This window comes from Melampsora larici-populina, assembly GCF_000204055.1.
Source record: "Melampsora larici-populina 98AG31 unplaced genomic scaffold MELLAscaffold_50, whole genome shotgun sequence".
NCBI lineage: Eukaryota > Fungi > Basidiomycota > Pucciniomycetes > Pucciniales > Melampsoraceae > Melampsora > Melampsora laricis-populina.
The window spans coordinates 576,965-591,826 of NW_006768814.1; the positions used below are offsets into that span (position 1 = coordinate 576,965).

At 40.5% G+C, this 14,862-nt stretch overlaps 3 protein-coding genes across 3 annotated transcripts; 1 reads left to right on the plus strand and 2 right to left on the minus strand.

Annotated features, from left to right (window-relative positions):
• Nucleotides 1-2,474: 2,474 nt before the first annotated feature.
• MELLADRAFT_57429 (uncharacterized protein) lies at nt 2,475-3,394 on the minus strand (the record flags this gene model as incomplete). Its single annotated transcript, XM_007415365.1, has 5 exons — nt 2,475-2,672; nt 2,751-2,794; nt 2,857-2,937; nt 3,041-3,074; nt 3,155-3,394. 5 exons carry the CDS (start codon nt 3,303-3,305, stop codon nt 2,545-2,547), a joined length of 438 nt encoding a protein of 145 aa, XP_007415427.1.
• Nucleotides 3,395-4,822: 1,428 nt separating this feature from the next.
• Nucleotides 4,823-5,672, minus strand: MELLADRAFT_92600 (uncharacterized protein; the record flags this gene model as incomplete). The annotated part of the gene is made up of 3 exons (XM_007415364.1): nt 4,823-4,990; nt 5,065-5,475; nt 5,568-5,672. The coding sequence occupies 3 exons, from the start codon at nt 5,670-5,672 to the stop codon at nt 4,823-4,825; spliced, it is 684 nt and encodes a 227-aa protein (XP_007415426.1).
• Nucleotides 5,673-8,150: 2,478 nt separating this feature from the next.
• MELLADRAFT_111129 (uncharacterized protein) lies at nt 8,151-11,402 on the plus strand (the record flags this gene model as incomplete). The annotated part of the gene is made up of 11 exons (XM_007415337.1): nt 8,151-8,368; nt 8,902-9,129; nt 9,222-9,290; nt 9,495-9,549; nt 9,947-9,991; nt 10,066-10,272; nt 10,386-10,619; nt 10,722-10,745; nt 10,827-10,903; nt 11,061-11,231; nt 11,306-11,402. The coding sequence occupies 11 exons, from the start codon at nt 8,151-8,153 to the stop codon at nt 11,400-11,402; spliced, it is 1,425 nt and encodes a 474-aa protein (XP_007415399.1).
• Nucleotides 11,403-14,862: the final 3,460 nt, after the last annotated feature.

Genomic DNA, 14,862 nt, shown 5'->3' on the forward strand with positions numbered 1-14,862 from the left:
CCCATTCCAAAGACTTCTGTAAAACAGAAACCAACAGCTCTTGAGAATAAGACTCCTTAACCAACTTGAGAGATCCCTTTGATCTTGATATGTATATCTTGTGCCAATGAAGGTTTCTTTGTTGAGATGTCAAGTTTTTCAAAACTCAATCAAATATTTAGTACTTTCTATATTCAGCTTTGTTGTTGATTTATCATGGCAAACTGGCTGGTGATTTCAGCCTATATCTCTCTGACCATGGCCATGAGCCTCCTGGTATGGTTGACATGGTATGATGCAGCCTGTGAGAACAACATGTGATTGTCTATGGCCCGTGTTTCAATTTTACTCCCATGTGCAGTATGTTTTAATGATCTAAATAGTTTGAAAGATTTTTGGTTTTCTTGTGGTATGCTTCCAGAATCTTTCTAGATTTCACAAAATGAGAGAAAAAGAAACACTTGGAAAACTTATGGTGTTGAGCTATGATTTCCGCAACTCTGTCCATCAGAGTTGTTGAGGATTGTGCATCCTTCATTCCATGAACCTACACTTCTGTTACATAGCTTGTAATTGAGTTGGAAATAGGAGTCCATAAAGACCATGAAAGAATACCACACAAGTTTAAGCTTTCCTGCATTAGATATTTTCAGAATGGAATCCACCATACAGATCAATTAAAAAGAAGCCATTGGAAGATTCTGGAAGATCAATTTTCATATTCAGCTGTACTACTGAACTAGCCTCATGCAGAGCTGCCAGTATATGCAGGTCATGCATATCCCCCACTCAAAGTGAATTGGAAGTCAATCTGATATTGTTGTGATATTGTTTTTGGAATTGTTTTGAAATTGTTTTGAGATTGTTTTGAGGTGAATGGGACTCACTGGCCTGCCAGTGCCTAGTAAAATGTCACTGTGCTTTATAGTATTTTTTCCACTTTTTTCACAATCCACAAGCACCCAATTCTTGAGACACTCCTTGATACCATCATACTTCAATCCCAAAGAGTCTTTGGGACTCTTTGCTCCCTCCCTTGCTTAAATAGTCTCAAACGTGTGTTCTAGTCTTGAGACACCCTTGGGACTCTGTGCTGGGACTCTTTGCTCCCTCCCTTGCTTAAATAGTCTCAAATGTGTGTTCTAGTCTTGAGACACCCTTGGGACTCTGTGCTTCCTTGCTTAAATAGGAATGTGCAACTTTTTTTGTGCTCTCAAACACGTGTTCTAACTTCTGGGTGTCAGTAATTTGCACCAATAGGAATAGAAGATCCACCCACTTGGGTTGGAAATTTCCTCTGTCGCAAGCTAACCACCCCTTGGGCCCTTTGAAAAATCCACCTTGTCTTTTTTCATTTTCATTTTTTTAATTTTTTTTTTGGTGGACCCCCTGCATCCCCCGTCTTCCCGCCAAAACATGCGGGGGTGGGCTTCGGGATCCAAAGTCGCACTCCCGACATGCGGGGATCCTGCAGGGGAGGGCTGCGGGGGTGCTCAGGAGGGCGGGGGAAGGGCCGGGGCAATGGCCTAGACTTCACTCTCTGAGTTCAATCAAAAATGGCATCCCAATGCTTGCTCCATCTAGCCCCTTTGATTATTTAACCCTATGGCCCTGTATAGCACTGTGTGTACTGCAACATATAGCACTTCAGAGTGTTCCAGAGCGCTATACCAATGTACGCTACATCATCACTGCACAACGATCTTACAACATCATTCTTGATCAATGGATAGCAGGCCAGTAGACAACATAAATATTGTGTTTTTGCCAAGATTACAAGTTAAAGTTCAGCTCAAGGACCCTGGTTAAGCTTGTTGTTACCTCAACTACATGCTCCCACTCTTTGGCAAATGGGAGGTTGACACATGTGATTGATCTCAAAACCTTCAACTGTGAATGGAGAAAAACAGTTTTTGTAATATTCCTGAGAAGGAAACATATCACAAATTAGTCTTGAGAAGGAAGACTAAGAGTTTGTCAAAGAAACCACAATCTAAGGAATCTTGATTATGAGAAAACAAAAAGGTTTGAGTTTGATGGGGAAAAGAACAGGAATGATACGAGCACACTCTTATATAAATGAGTATTCACAGAGAACCCAATACCTTCTGCATGATGAGAAAGAAAAGTGAAATATACCTGAATGTGACCAAAAAAGACAATTAAATCCTGATCACCCAATTTGAGTTTATCAATCTCATCAAAGGGCGCATTGCACCACGGAGACCAATTTTGACAGCTGAAGAGCCACTTTGCAACTTTTTTCATGTTCATCTATTGTAATTTGTGTTAGAAATCTTGAAACTTTGGCCTCAAACATGTAAAACTTTGTCTTCAGGAAATTCACCGCCTGGGTGACTAAGTGTCCAGACAACCCCGAACCCGTGCTTTTGCTGTGAAGTGCTTCGCTGGTCATTTAAGGTAGCCAAAGCATTCTGCTGGTCCACTCAGTAGAACAAAATTTGTAGCTCTAACTATCCCTTGTGCGCCATATTGAAAACGTGCCCGAGCAAAACTGCTCAGCAATCTCCGATTTCCAAATTTTTTAATACCTATTTACACGAATCAATTTGCAGAATCAATTTTTTCTTTGATGGTTTTTGCATATTCCCCAAGTTGACCCATATCGGGTGATTTTGCTGGCCAACCGATTACTAAACCAGATTCATCTGATGGCGCAGGCTTAGGGATAACTGAAATGAGATGTCAATCAGGTATGAGATAAATGAGCAAACGAGGTGCATAGGTCATCAAATTTGAGATTTGCTTACTGTGGAAATGGACATGATCGACTTCTTGATGAGCAATTCGACCGCTAAAGGTTCATTGAGATTAGTATCCTGATCGAATGATGAGTGACTGTGAGGATAAACTGACTTGTTTTGTAAGACATTGTAATCGATCAAATCCATTGCCTTTGCGATGCTTTTTGCAGCAGGAAGGAGGTCTTTAAGGGCACTAATGGTTGATAAACGCAGAACAAATGACAGTGAGTGATCGACGGAAATCTGCAATTCTCATAGAAAGGCGACTTTCGAGTATAAATGTCAAGAGAACTCACGCATCCGGTACATCATGTAATTTAGCACCATGATCTGAAATTGATCAAATCTGAACAAAAGTCAGAAAACAAGATACCAGAAGAACAATTCTTTTCAAAAGCAAGTAATTTTACGTTTTGGTATTACTAAAGCATGGCCATGACTGATAGGATTTATATCAAGAAATGCAAAAGTAGTTTCATTATCGATTAATTTGAATGAAGGGATTTGACCATTGATAATCTTGCAAAAGATGCATGATGGATCTGAATTGTGAGTTGTCATTTTTGTTGTTGACCTTGAGGTGATTGAGAAAGGTGAAGTCTTCGGAATATGATGGCCTAGATGTGTTCTCAATGAATGAAGACGATGATGAAACATGGATTATGAGTTGGGTCAGAGTGATACAGATGGTAAATTAACGGGGACTTATCGTGTTGGGTCCACGGTACTCGTGCCAACGGTTGGGACGAGTACCATCACCGGAGCGGATTTATAAGAGCGGATATAGGAGAAGTCGGGTATCTACACCATCCACCAGAGATGCCAAATAGAGGCCATCTTGCATTCTTCACAGACTGCATGTATGTCAATGGTCTGATGGTTTGGTATTTGTGGGTGGATCTGAATGTGGGAGGTGAGTTGGGAATATATGTCTGCTGTATTTTCAAGTAGAAGTTGCAAAGAATTGGGATTCAGTGTGATTTGCTTTCAACTCCTGTCATTTTTCAGGTATCATATCCAATGTGTATGATAAAAAGCATTTTACATCCTTTTATTTCTGTTTTGTCACAGGATCAAGATTCAAGGGCACAAATCCAGGTGTGTTTCAACAATCATGTGGCTTAAACCTTCTAGCTACACATTCCAATTGTACTTACAATATAAAACAGGAAAAAACAGAAAACATATCTGGCTCAAGTTATCCACAGATCGATCATGTCCAATTCAATGTACACATTCAAAACTAAAGATAGGTGGAGAAACTGATATGGAACAGGGGACCAAGACACCTACAAGTGTTCAAATATCTTCAATCATATCAAGTATGTATACATATATAGAGGCATTGGTTGTTGTGATGGATGAGATAACATCAGAGGAAAATTCAAGAATGATGAATCTACTTGTCTGGAATTTTCACTTTCAATCAAAGTTATCAGACCAAGGGAGAATTTTGAGTATAAGTTCCAAGAAAAATAAATCTTATTTGACCAAACTATAGATGTGAAAAAGCAAGAAGAAACAAAAGAGACAAATATGAAACAAATCTATGAAGAAAATTGGCTAGGATCTTTTAAATTATTAAATTAGAAAGTCAATACATGTTTTAGAGCTAAGAACAGTGAAGGTGATTTTGCTCACTTATATAACTTCAGAAAGAAGCTCAAGATGCTATGATTGAAAGAGGACGAATGATTACCCCAAAAGAAACCATATGCACCTAGCTTTGGGGCTTGATTATTCAAAGAGTGATAGATAAAAATGAACAGATACGATGAGATGTGATTTTAAAGAATTGTGGATTACTGGAGATAGTCGAGGAGTTGAAGCGGATTGGATAAGGCAGGAAAAAGAAGGATAGACGGAAGAGATGGTTTATCGATCCTCGTGAATCACGGGCCCCATTAGTGTATGTCTCGCAATTTGTTCCGAAAATATATGATCCGTACGTTAGGGAAGCTGACTGTGTCTGAGATAGAAATCAGTATGGGATTTAAGAAAAGTTATATCAAGTATCTTAGTATCGCAGCTCGGGACTCACGAGCAACCGCTAGATGTCGTGTTACCGGGATATACACTCATTGACTGTAAAAAGTATCGAACCAATGCCGTGCACTTATCTGGCCTCGCTTGATAGCCTGAACTTTGTCCCGTAGGGAGTTGCAATCCTGTGATGGCCGATGAAGGATTTCCAACTCCAGCGCTTCACAAGTCGCTGCCACCTGACAAATACCTAATGAGGCGGCCTACGGAAAAAACGTTTTAGGTAATTTTTTATGAGTTCCCGATGATCTCCAGAAATCTGACACAGTCGACTTACCGAGCCTCTCAGGTAATGCGCCAGTCGCGAAAGCTTTGTGTAATCAGAGACAGCTCTGTTCATACGTGGATCAATCAAGGTGATCAAAAATTCTACTCTGCTCAGTTGACATGGTATTATGGAAATTACTAACAAAGCATAGTCCATCTGCTCCACGGTGCAGTGCGCATCTTCAAAATACACATCAACCAGGTCTTTCGTAAAACTGAATCTGCTATTAGTGTGTCCTTTCAGATCATCATCTTCCATAGCCAATAACTGTCCGAACACCTCCATGTCTATTACCGGTGGCGAGGGTGTGGGAGGCAATCGATCCAGTACAGGTTCAATGAATGGTAGTGCTGAGTGCGTCACATTCGCAACACTTGACGGATATGTTGGTCTAGGTCGCGAGGTTCTGGGAAAAGGGTACTGTCAGGAAAAACGACGGGTCAGCTACAAAAATATCTCAAAGGGATGGAAATCACAGGGGAGCATATCAAGATTGAAATGCGAGCTCTTACACCTTCACCGGGTGTCCTGGCCGAGTACAGGTGGGTTGACGTGGTGGAAGTGGGTGGATTGGAAGTGGTTGTGAATGCATGATTATTCGGTCTTAAAGAAGTCATATTATGATGCTTGGGTGATGGTGGAGATGAATGGAAACCGTATGCTCTGGATTGTCCATATAAATTTTGCTAGAGAGTCCAATGGGAAAAAGGAAATGTAAAGGGATTTTGGGAGATACGTTTGTTCCACAGTCAGATCAGGCGTTCACCGCTGAGGTGGAATTGGTATGTAGCGATAGAAGTGGAGGAAGCAGCCAAAACAAATTATTTCAGATAACACGATTTATCTTACTTACCATCGACTCTTCCTGACTCATTCCAGTATTGTCAGCAAGTGAGGGCGACCATCGGGATGACATTTCCTCGTCCACACTAATTCACCTCGAAACAAGCGAAACTCCTTGGGGTATCTGATCGTCGAGGTCAAAAAAGATTCAAGAGAGCTTAATCTGACAGCAGCGTCGGGATCACGAAAGCTGAGCTCGTGATGATTTTTATACAGTTCTCTGTAATTGATGCGCTCCTGGGTGTTATGTGAAACACATACGAGGGCAACAATATCCGCCTCAGTTACCACCTGAATATCCAAACAGCCAACTGACTCTTCCAGGTGCAGCGATGATTGGGATGCGGAATTTCACTTGAAGCACGTGTTAAAAACAGAGTGACCAAGTGGTGCCAAGTAAATGAATCCAAGCCTGGGTCGTCGAGGGAGCAAAATTGCACAACAAAAAGATTTCAGGAGACGGTTACTCGATGGTGAAACAGTTTATCCTCGCAAGTAGTTGATTGTTATGACGGTGATTGTCAGTGTTATTGGAGGCGAGGGATCCGATATAAAAGGTTATATGAGCACAAGGTTGAAAGAGTGGATGTCCGTTCAAATGTAAGGAAGGTCGACAAAAAAAAAATTTGGTGAAGCAAAGTGATTTTTCACCTCGTCATAAGGACCTCTTCAGTTGGACTATGATTGCTTCTACTCTGTTAGTGAACTGTAAAGGGACTAATTAGACCCTGGACGAGTGATCAAAATCTGAATTTGAGAATCATAACCTGGTTCGTCGAAACTCAGCAACTGTTAGGTGTGGTTTAGGAATGAGTGGACTATGTAGCCTCAATCGGTACTCGATCGAGAATGATATTTTTGACACTCTTGAAACCGTTCTGCGTTCGCGCAATAGATATTCCTGATTGTTTTTTTTGTCCAAGAGCCTAAAAATCTCGTTTCGATTCTACCAGCGAGACATCGTTGTCTGTGGTATGTCTTGGGGTGTCTATAGCCACTGTATCATGACTGCCCCCACATCCTCCTAAGCACAACATGGAATTCCTTTCATGACTTGTAAGTGAAATTGTATAGGTAGTTCTGACCCATTCCCAACCAAGTCAGACTGTCATAATATTTACACAGCCGCGGTGGCCTCGACTACCCCCTTCGCTGGATCGAAACCCACACTTGATCATTCCCCGCTATCTTGATGTCCATTAATGAGTTGCGTTTGCACCTGTTTTCGCGCCTTTATTGAGGCCAGTGGGTTTTAGCTGTCACCCGTTACGGCAAGTGATGACAAATACTCATCAAATTGGTATGTGATGTTTATTCATCCTAAAATCTTCCGGTCGACCCTGATCTGGATCATGCTTGGACGACTCAAAATCCACATGCGATCTTACAGAGGAGGTTGAATGAGATCATTCAAACTTGCCTCGGTGAGCTCCCTGCGCCTCCTTGGCTTATCGGAGGGTGTATCGGAGTGGGAAACGTCATGAGGCTATGCTTTCTGTGTGCATCATATCATTTCAGATCAAGATATTTATATTTATCTCTCTTGCATTATATTATTCTGCGACTTGGGGCGGTCAAAGCGCAGTGCTATGTAGTCAGATAGGTCCAAATAATGCGGGTTCACCTGCACTCCATGCCAAAAGGAGTCGAAATGCCTAAGAAGGGCATTCTAAGCACTCGGAGTGCGTTAAGTAGAGACGATGGTTGTTATGTATTATGTTCTGCACAATTCGGGATTCACTTGTGAATGCATCCCAGGAATCAGGATCAATCTTATATTCGTTCCCATATCACAAGTGTTTATTCTTCTTTCTCCTCCTGGCAAGTGCGTGGCAGGCATCCCATAATTAGGCGCCATTAGCTGCCAAGCTCGATTGAACACATCTGTAAGCTCAACAAGCACTGATTTATGCATAGTTTTGTTTGTCATACTTTGTGATGCACACCTTCGGAGTAATTGCTTATATAACCTCCTATAACCCTACGTGCGCATGATGCACAGTTTCGAGTTTTTCTGACTCCTGTACAATCATCTTCACAATCTATATATGGCCCAGATTTGCTTCCAAATTTGTCCGAGGGCGAAAAATTTGGGCCACGGCTCATGAAACTGACTTTAGATTTTTTTGAACTTCCTTGCTGCCATGAAAATTGGAAAATCCAAGCACGAGATGTCAGCATCTTAGTACCATAGCTGTATGGTGTTAGGTGTTCTGTGCTCCCGAAGAGGAGAGAACTTGAAAACTTGAAGAATGACTTGTCCATCTCCCAGTGAGGCAGATGATGTACAAGGTATGAAATTAACCAGCACTTGGATCCCTGAACATGTAGTTGTTTATAAGATGGCACAATCTACCCCGGATTTCCAGCGGCTAATGATTAATGCTCAGATTGGTTGGAGCTCACGCACAAGGAAGGTGGAAAAGAAAATTTACACAATTGTATTTAAATCTTTCATGAACAACAGCATGTAAAAAATCTCACGGGTAGTTAGGCGTAGATTGTATATTTTGGTCTGCCATGTTTCAAAGTGCGTGTTTCTTTGCCCATACAAAGATCATGCAAAAACTGCATTTTCAAAATTGTATATTTGCGGGTGGGATTGCAGGATTATCTTTTCTGGCATACTCTAGGGTGAACATCTGATGATAAAAGATAAGCAGATAAGAGGCGCAGTTTGAAACATGACGATCTTGATTTCGGTTATACTATCAGGCCAGATCTATCTCCTTTTCATTTCCCCCAAAGAGACTCGAAATGTTCTGTTACAAGTGATTTTCTCGATAATCGCAATGCAAAATGTCCCCGCATGATCAAAACCTTCACAATCTTGGGTGGCCTTTAGTGGAATGATTCAGACCTTGCGGAGGAGAAGCTGATGATAACCTTTTTCATCAATCTAACGTAACTCAATATGTTTTGTGGAACTTCAATCTATCAACTTTTCCTTGGAACATTGTTACCACTGGCACTACTTCAAGTATTTTTTTGGATTGAGTTCAGTATCTGTTCACTTGCTCAGGCAGATGGTGGAATCAAGAAGGAATCAAGTTCCCCGAGGCCAATGAAATCCACTGAAACAGTGTCTGAAGATCAAATCTTCAAAGCCGAAAATTGTGTCAGAGAGCCTTTAAGTTCGGAGTTGTGGCAAGAACTAGGAATGAATGAATATCTTGATCATTATCCAGACGGGAGCACAATGGATTTGGAGGTAAAACCGTGTGGTTCAGAGTAGTCTTAGTTCACCACAAGATTTGAATCTCAGCCTAACATAAACCTTCTTCATCTTTTGATGAAACTCTGTCGGGATCCTGGATACGAAGCAATACGCCACCTCAGTCGGGGCTAGCGATTTTGTTTGTGGTATTGGTCAAATCTGCAATGCCCATCAAGTGAGTTATCATGTTCCTACCCAATTGATTCCAAACTGGATCCACATGAAGCGTGAGGGATTTAGATATGTAGTGATTTCCTGATTATCAGAAGACTGGAATGCTCCAGTAAAAACCACATTTGATTCACTGACCTTGCTTACTCTCATTTGCCATATAAGTTATGTGAAAGAGTAAAAGGGCGAGATTGGTACGCTTTGGTAGCAGCTCAAAATTGGTCTGTCCTGATGAACAACATATACCAGGCTGCCTCAAGCGCGTCAGTTAACTCTTCTCAAGATGTAGCACATCTCAAAAAACATCAGTGTAGAACTTACCGTACTCAAGCTTGTACTGTTTGCCACTCAAAGATTGAAATGACACTGAATGAAGTGTTCACGATTTTCACGTCGTCTTTTTTTATAGGTTTGATGTCATGGGAGGTACAAAGTTCTCTCTGAGTGACTGAAATAATTTGAAGGAGGCCTATGAGCGTACATTCATAAAAAGTGCTGATTCAATTTGCAACATCTGAATCATAACACGCGCTACCACCAAACCACACCTCACTACAATACACGATACGGATCTATAGGATTCTTACCAAAGATGGCAAGTTTCACTTTGAACACCGAGAATCAATTATAACTGAATCTGCTTCATTTCTCCTATAACAGCTTATTGATTTCGAGCCCGACTCATCTGGATTATCAAAACATTTCGTAAGTATGGATCTGATAAACAATCCATCGAAAAATCACACAATAAAAAGATCAAATGAGACAATCTTTTCTAGGCAGGTTTCTTTGGTCTATCAGCTTCATGGATCAGTTCATTTCCTTCAAGTTTATTCAGTTCAATAGGTCCTCTTCCAAATTCGATTTGGGAATCAACAGGTTCATTAGCATGGGTTGGTTTAGTGACTGTTTCGTGTCATTTATCTGCTTTACAATGGGTCAATATTTGTCTTTACCTAGGATATGGTATTGATCGTTGGACTCGGGTAAGTGATGGAAAGTCTAACTAATTTATCTTCTTTTCAAACATAATCAAAAAACATATATATCTTGACCTACTGAAGTATCAGATGAATTCCTTTCCGTTCAACAATATCAGACAGGTGATTTAAACTGGATGTTAGGAAAGACTCAAGATATAATAGAAAGTGTGATTTATAACATCACCAATCAATTTATACATTCACCAATCAATCATCAAAACGGACTTGCTGGTTTAAATAGAGATGGATCTTTACTTACCGGTGTCAATTTGATTTCAAAAGATAGATTAAAGAAAGCTTACATCAGGTTATTGATGTCTAAAACTTTATGTAAATTATGGAGAATTCAGGTTAGGATTTTTTTTCTCCCTTATTGATCAATTGATCTACAAAAGAGTTCTTTGAAATTTCTTTTTTTATCTTTCTTATGGTTAATATTATTTGATTTTTAGAATGCTTTTATTGCAAGGGGAAATGTAAGTAAAATTGTAAAGTTTTAGTTTTTAAAGTCAAGAGTCATTTATATGATTCTTTTTTGAATTTTGTATGATCTCCAGGAACCTTGCAATCAGATGGGGCCAAATGGTGCAAGTGATGATCCAACAAGACTCTCATACTGTGGTCCTGATAACATGTGAGCTGTTTGAATATTTTCAATCACTATAATTCCAAGATGATGGTAGAGGTATCCTTTCTGCAACCTTTGACCTGTATTTTAACAAATTTCAATCAATTTGGTACTCAAAAATCAGTAAATGGAATATAGAACTGATCAAATTGTTGAATTTCAGAATAATGAATATATTTCGTGCAGAAGATAATGGAGACCATCATTATACAGAAATTCTAAATGCATCATATGTTGAAAACATCTATGGTTTCAGTGTTGATGAATTAACAATGGTCTCATGGAATTGTCAAAAAAAGTATAATGTCTTTGAATTTGAACCTGGTCTGAACAAGTAAGTTTATATAATCCTTATGATTTCTAGAAGATCTTCAAGAGATATTTATTGAAGATTTGATTCTTTTTTAGTACAAATGTAGATTTTTCAACAAGTTCAGAAAACTTACCATCTGAAGAATGTTATTTTAATTTACCAGTTTGTGATTGTACAATTCCAGGTAAATGATCCTATCTTGAAAAATTTGATTTGTAACCTCTCAAACTGATTCACATCCCAATGTGATTTCTTATCCATAGAGATTAAATTAGCCCTACAATCTGGAAAGAGACTCACAAAGGTTTGTAGAGAAATTGGGGGACTACCAATTTAACTTATCCATACTTTTTCTCTCAAGGCACTCTTTTAAATTGCCCCCTTAAAGTTACATGTCAAGAAGGGCACTTTCTGTCTGCTATTTTGTGACCTCTTTGTCCCATTTTGTTTCCAATTTTTTATACTAGGAATTTGTATACTTTATATATGGCTCAGATTATATGGTTGATTAGTTTCATGTGTGTTTCCTCCATGTATCTTTATCTATACTTTTTCTGTAGAGATAGTGTAGGCCCTAGGGTGTCAATGACGTAATAAGGGTCCCTGGATGTAAAAAAATTTATGCGGTGCATTTGATCAAAGCTTGTGTTGCAGGTGAACTCTGTTGAACTGCCACACCGAGTTAGGTGCAAAGGCAAAACTCGTGGTTTGGCAAATATGCAAAAAAATGATATTTTAGTGTGGAGGGCTGTGAGCATCGTTGATAGAGTTTGCAAATGCTCAACTTCTGATCTTATTGAGTTTGTAGCCTAGACAGCTGTGTGTGAATACTTCAACATCTATGTGATTCATATAACCCTTCAAAACTTCAATTTCTAACTTGACCATCTCTTTAGAACGCGTTTGTTTTATAATTGGAACATGTTGTGATTGAAGTTTTGTACAAAGGGTTATATGAATGAATTGAACATTTTCTTGAAGGTGTGATTATAAGATGCAGGTCAAGGAATTAAGCGGTGGAGGTAAAGAAACTCCGATGATCGGTGAGTTGTGTGAGTGTCGAAAAGTCCCCGCAAAGCATTTGGTGCCGCAAAATTGATTTCCTTTTATGTGTGCTGAGCAGTTGAGAATTGACTCGGATTGATTTGAAGAACCTTCTTGGTTTGTATTTGATCAGAAGGGCATAGCGAAATACATACTCTGATTGTTGCTTGGATACTAAAAGCATCATTCATCACACCCACGCTGCACGCTGCACTAATTTGGATCTGGTTTCAAATTTCTTTCAGATCTTCTTTTCCTTTGATGTTTCTGCATATTTGATGATGATGATGATATTGTTGATGTTCTTATAGCGCTCTACATATTCTATTAATTCGACTTCGATTCCAACTTGTGTTTACCAGCTTCGATCGATACAAATTGGACACTGACACTCTAAACACCCTGTCATCAAATCATCAGCATTTCCACCTAAAACCGTTCTCTCTCTCTGGTGAAGATCAACTTGCGGTCTATTGAAATCTTCAGGATTCTAGATTTATATCGACTCAAACTTTTTATTTAGTTTGAGTCTGATCTTCAATTCAGACTGGTCCAGTGCGCATCGCCATTTCATTTTTTTGATTTGGTGATTCGGTCAGATTCAAATTATACTCAAGCAACTTTCCTCATCGGGCCAAACCTCTCTCTGTCTCGCCTGTGAATCAGCAGTGAGTGTGACTATCGAAATTCACTGAATACGGTCACTATTGATAGTATCAACACGATAGCCTTCTCTGTTTGATTCTATACTTCATAGTTCGTCATCCATTTCATTTTACCTTTCTTTACCATTCCTACTACTTATCACTCATTACCTTTTCTTGCACATCACCATCACCGCTCGCACCCTATTCTTTCTTTTAATAATCAATCTTAATTACTTACCAGTCACTCGGATCCTCTTAATCATCCTTTCTTCGCCTGCTTCGACTTATCGATACTATCAACATCCTAGTTTCTTTTTGACTTACTTAACGCTCAACCTCATTCATAAATGCAAGATTTGGATGATGCCTTGCATATTGATCAGCAGCAAGGTGATTTGGAAATCTATACAACCGAACTCAGGCGTGAACCGACTACTGAAAGCCTACGAGCTCTTGTCAATCAAGCCATCGTCTCGGTCCCACACGGCGAAGACCTCCGAACCCTGAAACGAATCGATCAGAACAAGAAGTGTCGGATTTTACGAAGCTCAAGGCGGTTGATTTTAGAAAGTAAACCACAAGCTTTCAAGGATGAAGAAGATGACACGAAGAAAATCCTTCACGAACGCGCTTTTCAGCTCAAGCAGCGTCAAGCTCTCCAACGTCAGGAAGGCAAACTTCCTTCATCCGTATCTACTCCTACATCTCTTCATCAATCACCTTCCCCTCTCAACTCAGCCTCACCTGTCAATCCTGGGAAAGGCGTCACCGGCAAAATGCGCGAAGTCATCAAAACACAAATCGATACGATGAAATTAGAATTTGGAAATAGCGGTTTTAATGATGTTCCATGCCCTAAATCGGAAGACTGGTTCAGGATCGGAAACGGCGATTGTGCCCTCGACTTGGTCTTGAAAGTACAGGGACAGACGTTACCTTCCGAAACGAAACTTGCTCAAAAACCTCTTAATTTCATTGAAAAAGGAGTCGATTCACTTGGTCAGAAACTTGGTTCAATCAAACGAAGTGGAACATTGATAGGCTCACCTCATTCGTCCCAAAAGCCGCGCATGACTTCCATCACAAGTCCAGTAGTCAATGCTCTAAAGCTTAATTCTCTTCGTGGTTTTGGCTCTCCTTCCGCTTCGGCTTCGTGTAGTAATCCGCCTGCGATTTTGACTACCGCAGCATCTCCTAACCTTGATGAAGGAAATCGCGGACTTTCTTCACCTTTTACATATGTCCCTTCAAGAGCAAGTTCTCTCTCGCTGGACGGCCGCCAGACTAGGGCACCTTCCTTGGATGTACCTGCTGCAATCTTCGAAAGGGACGAGCCGGCATCAGGCAGCCTAGACACTGACTCTGAATCAGTACCCGCAGCCTCGACACCGCAAACAACCCCTGCAACTTTACCATATGCTACGGTTTCACAAGATGGCAGTCAAAGCAGTCAAAGGGCTGAACAGGATGACGGAGCGTCACAAATCGAGTACCTTCAAGATCGCATAGCGTCGCAACCTCATCAGACCCCTGATCGCTCAAGACTTTCCATTGTGACCGCTGATCTACCCACTCTAGCCACAGATACAGATCGAATCGCCCAAGATTTGTACGCCAGTCGTCTTTCGAGCTTGGAAGTTATACGCAATATGGAACTTGAAGTCTTCGCCGGCAAACTGCACCCTTCGATGGCCGGTATCAGCAATGGCGAATACCCAATGTCGACCATCCCATCTCATCAGAAAAGTCTTGGTTATCTGACCGAATCACCCCTTGATCAGGCATTGTCATTCACTCCTTCCAATATCGCCCCTCACTCACGAGCCAACACCGTTGGATCAAGTCTTTCAGCCATTAGCGGCCATACATCTCACTCAGCATCAGTTTCCAATGTTGGATCTTCGGCCAGTAGCATCCAAACGGAAACGGTCAACACCCCACCTGACCACGAACAAGTGGAT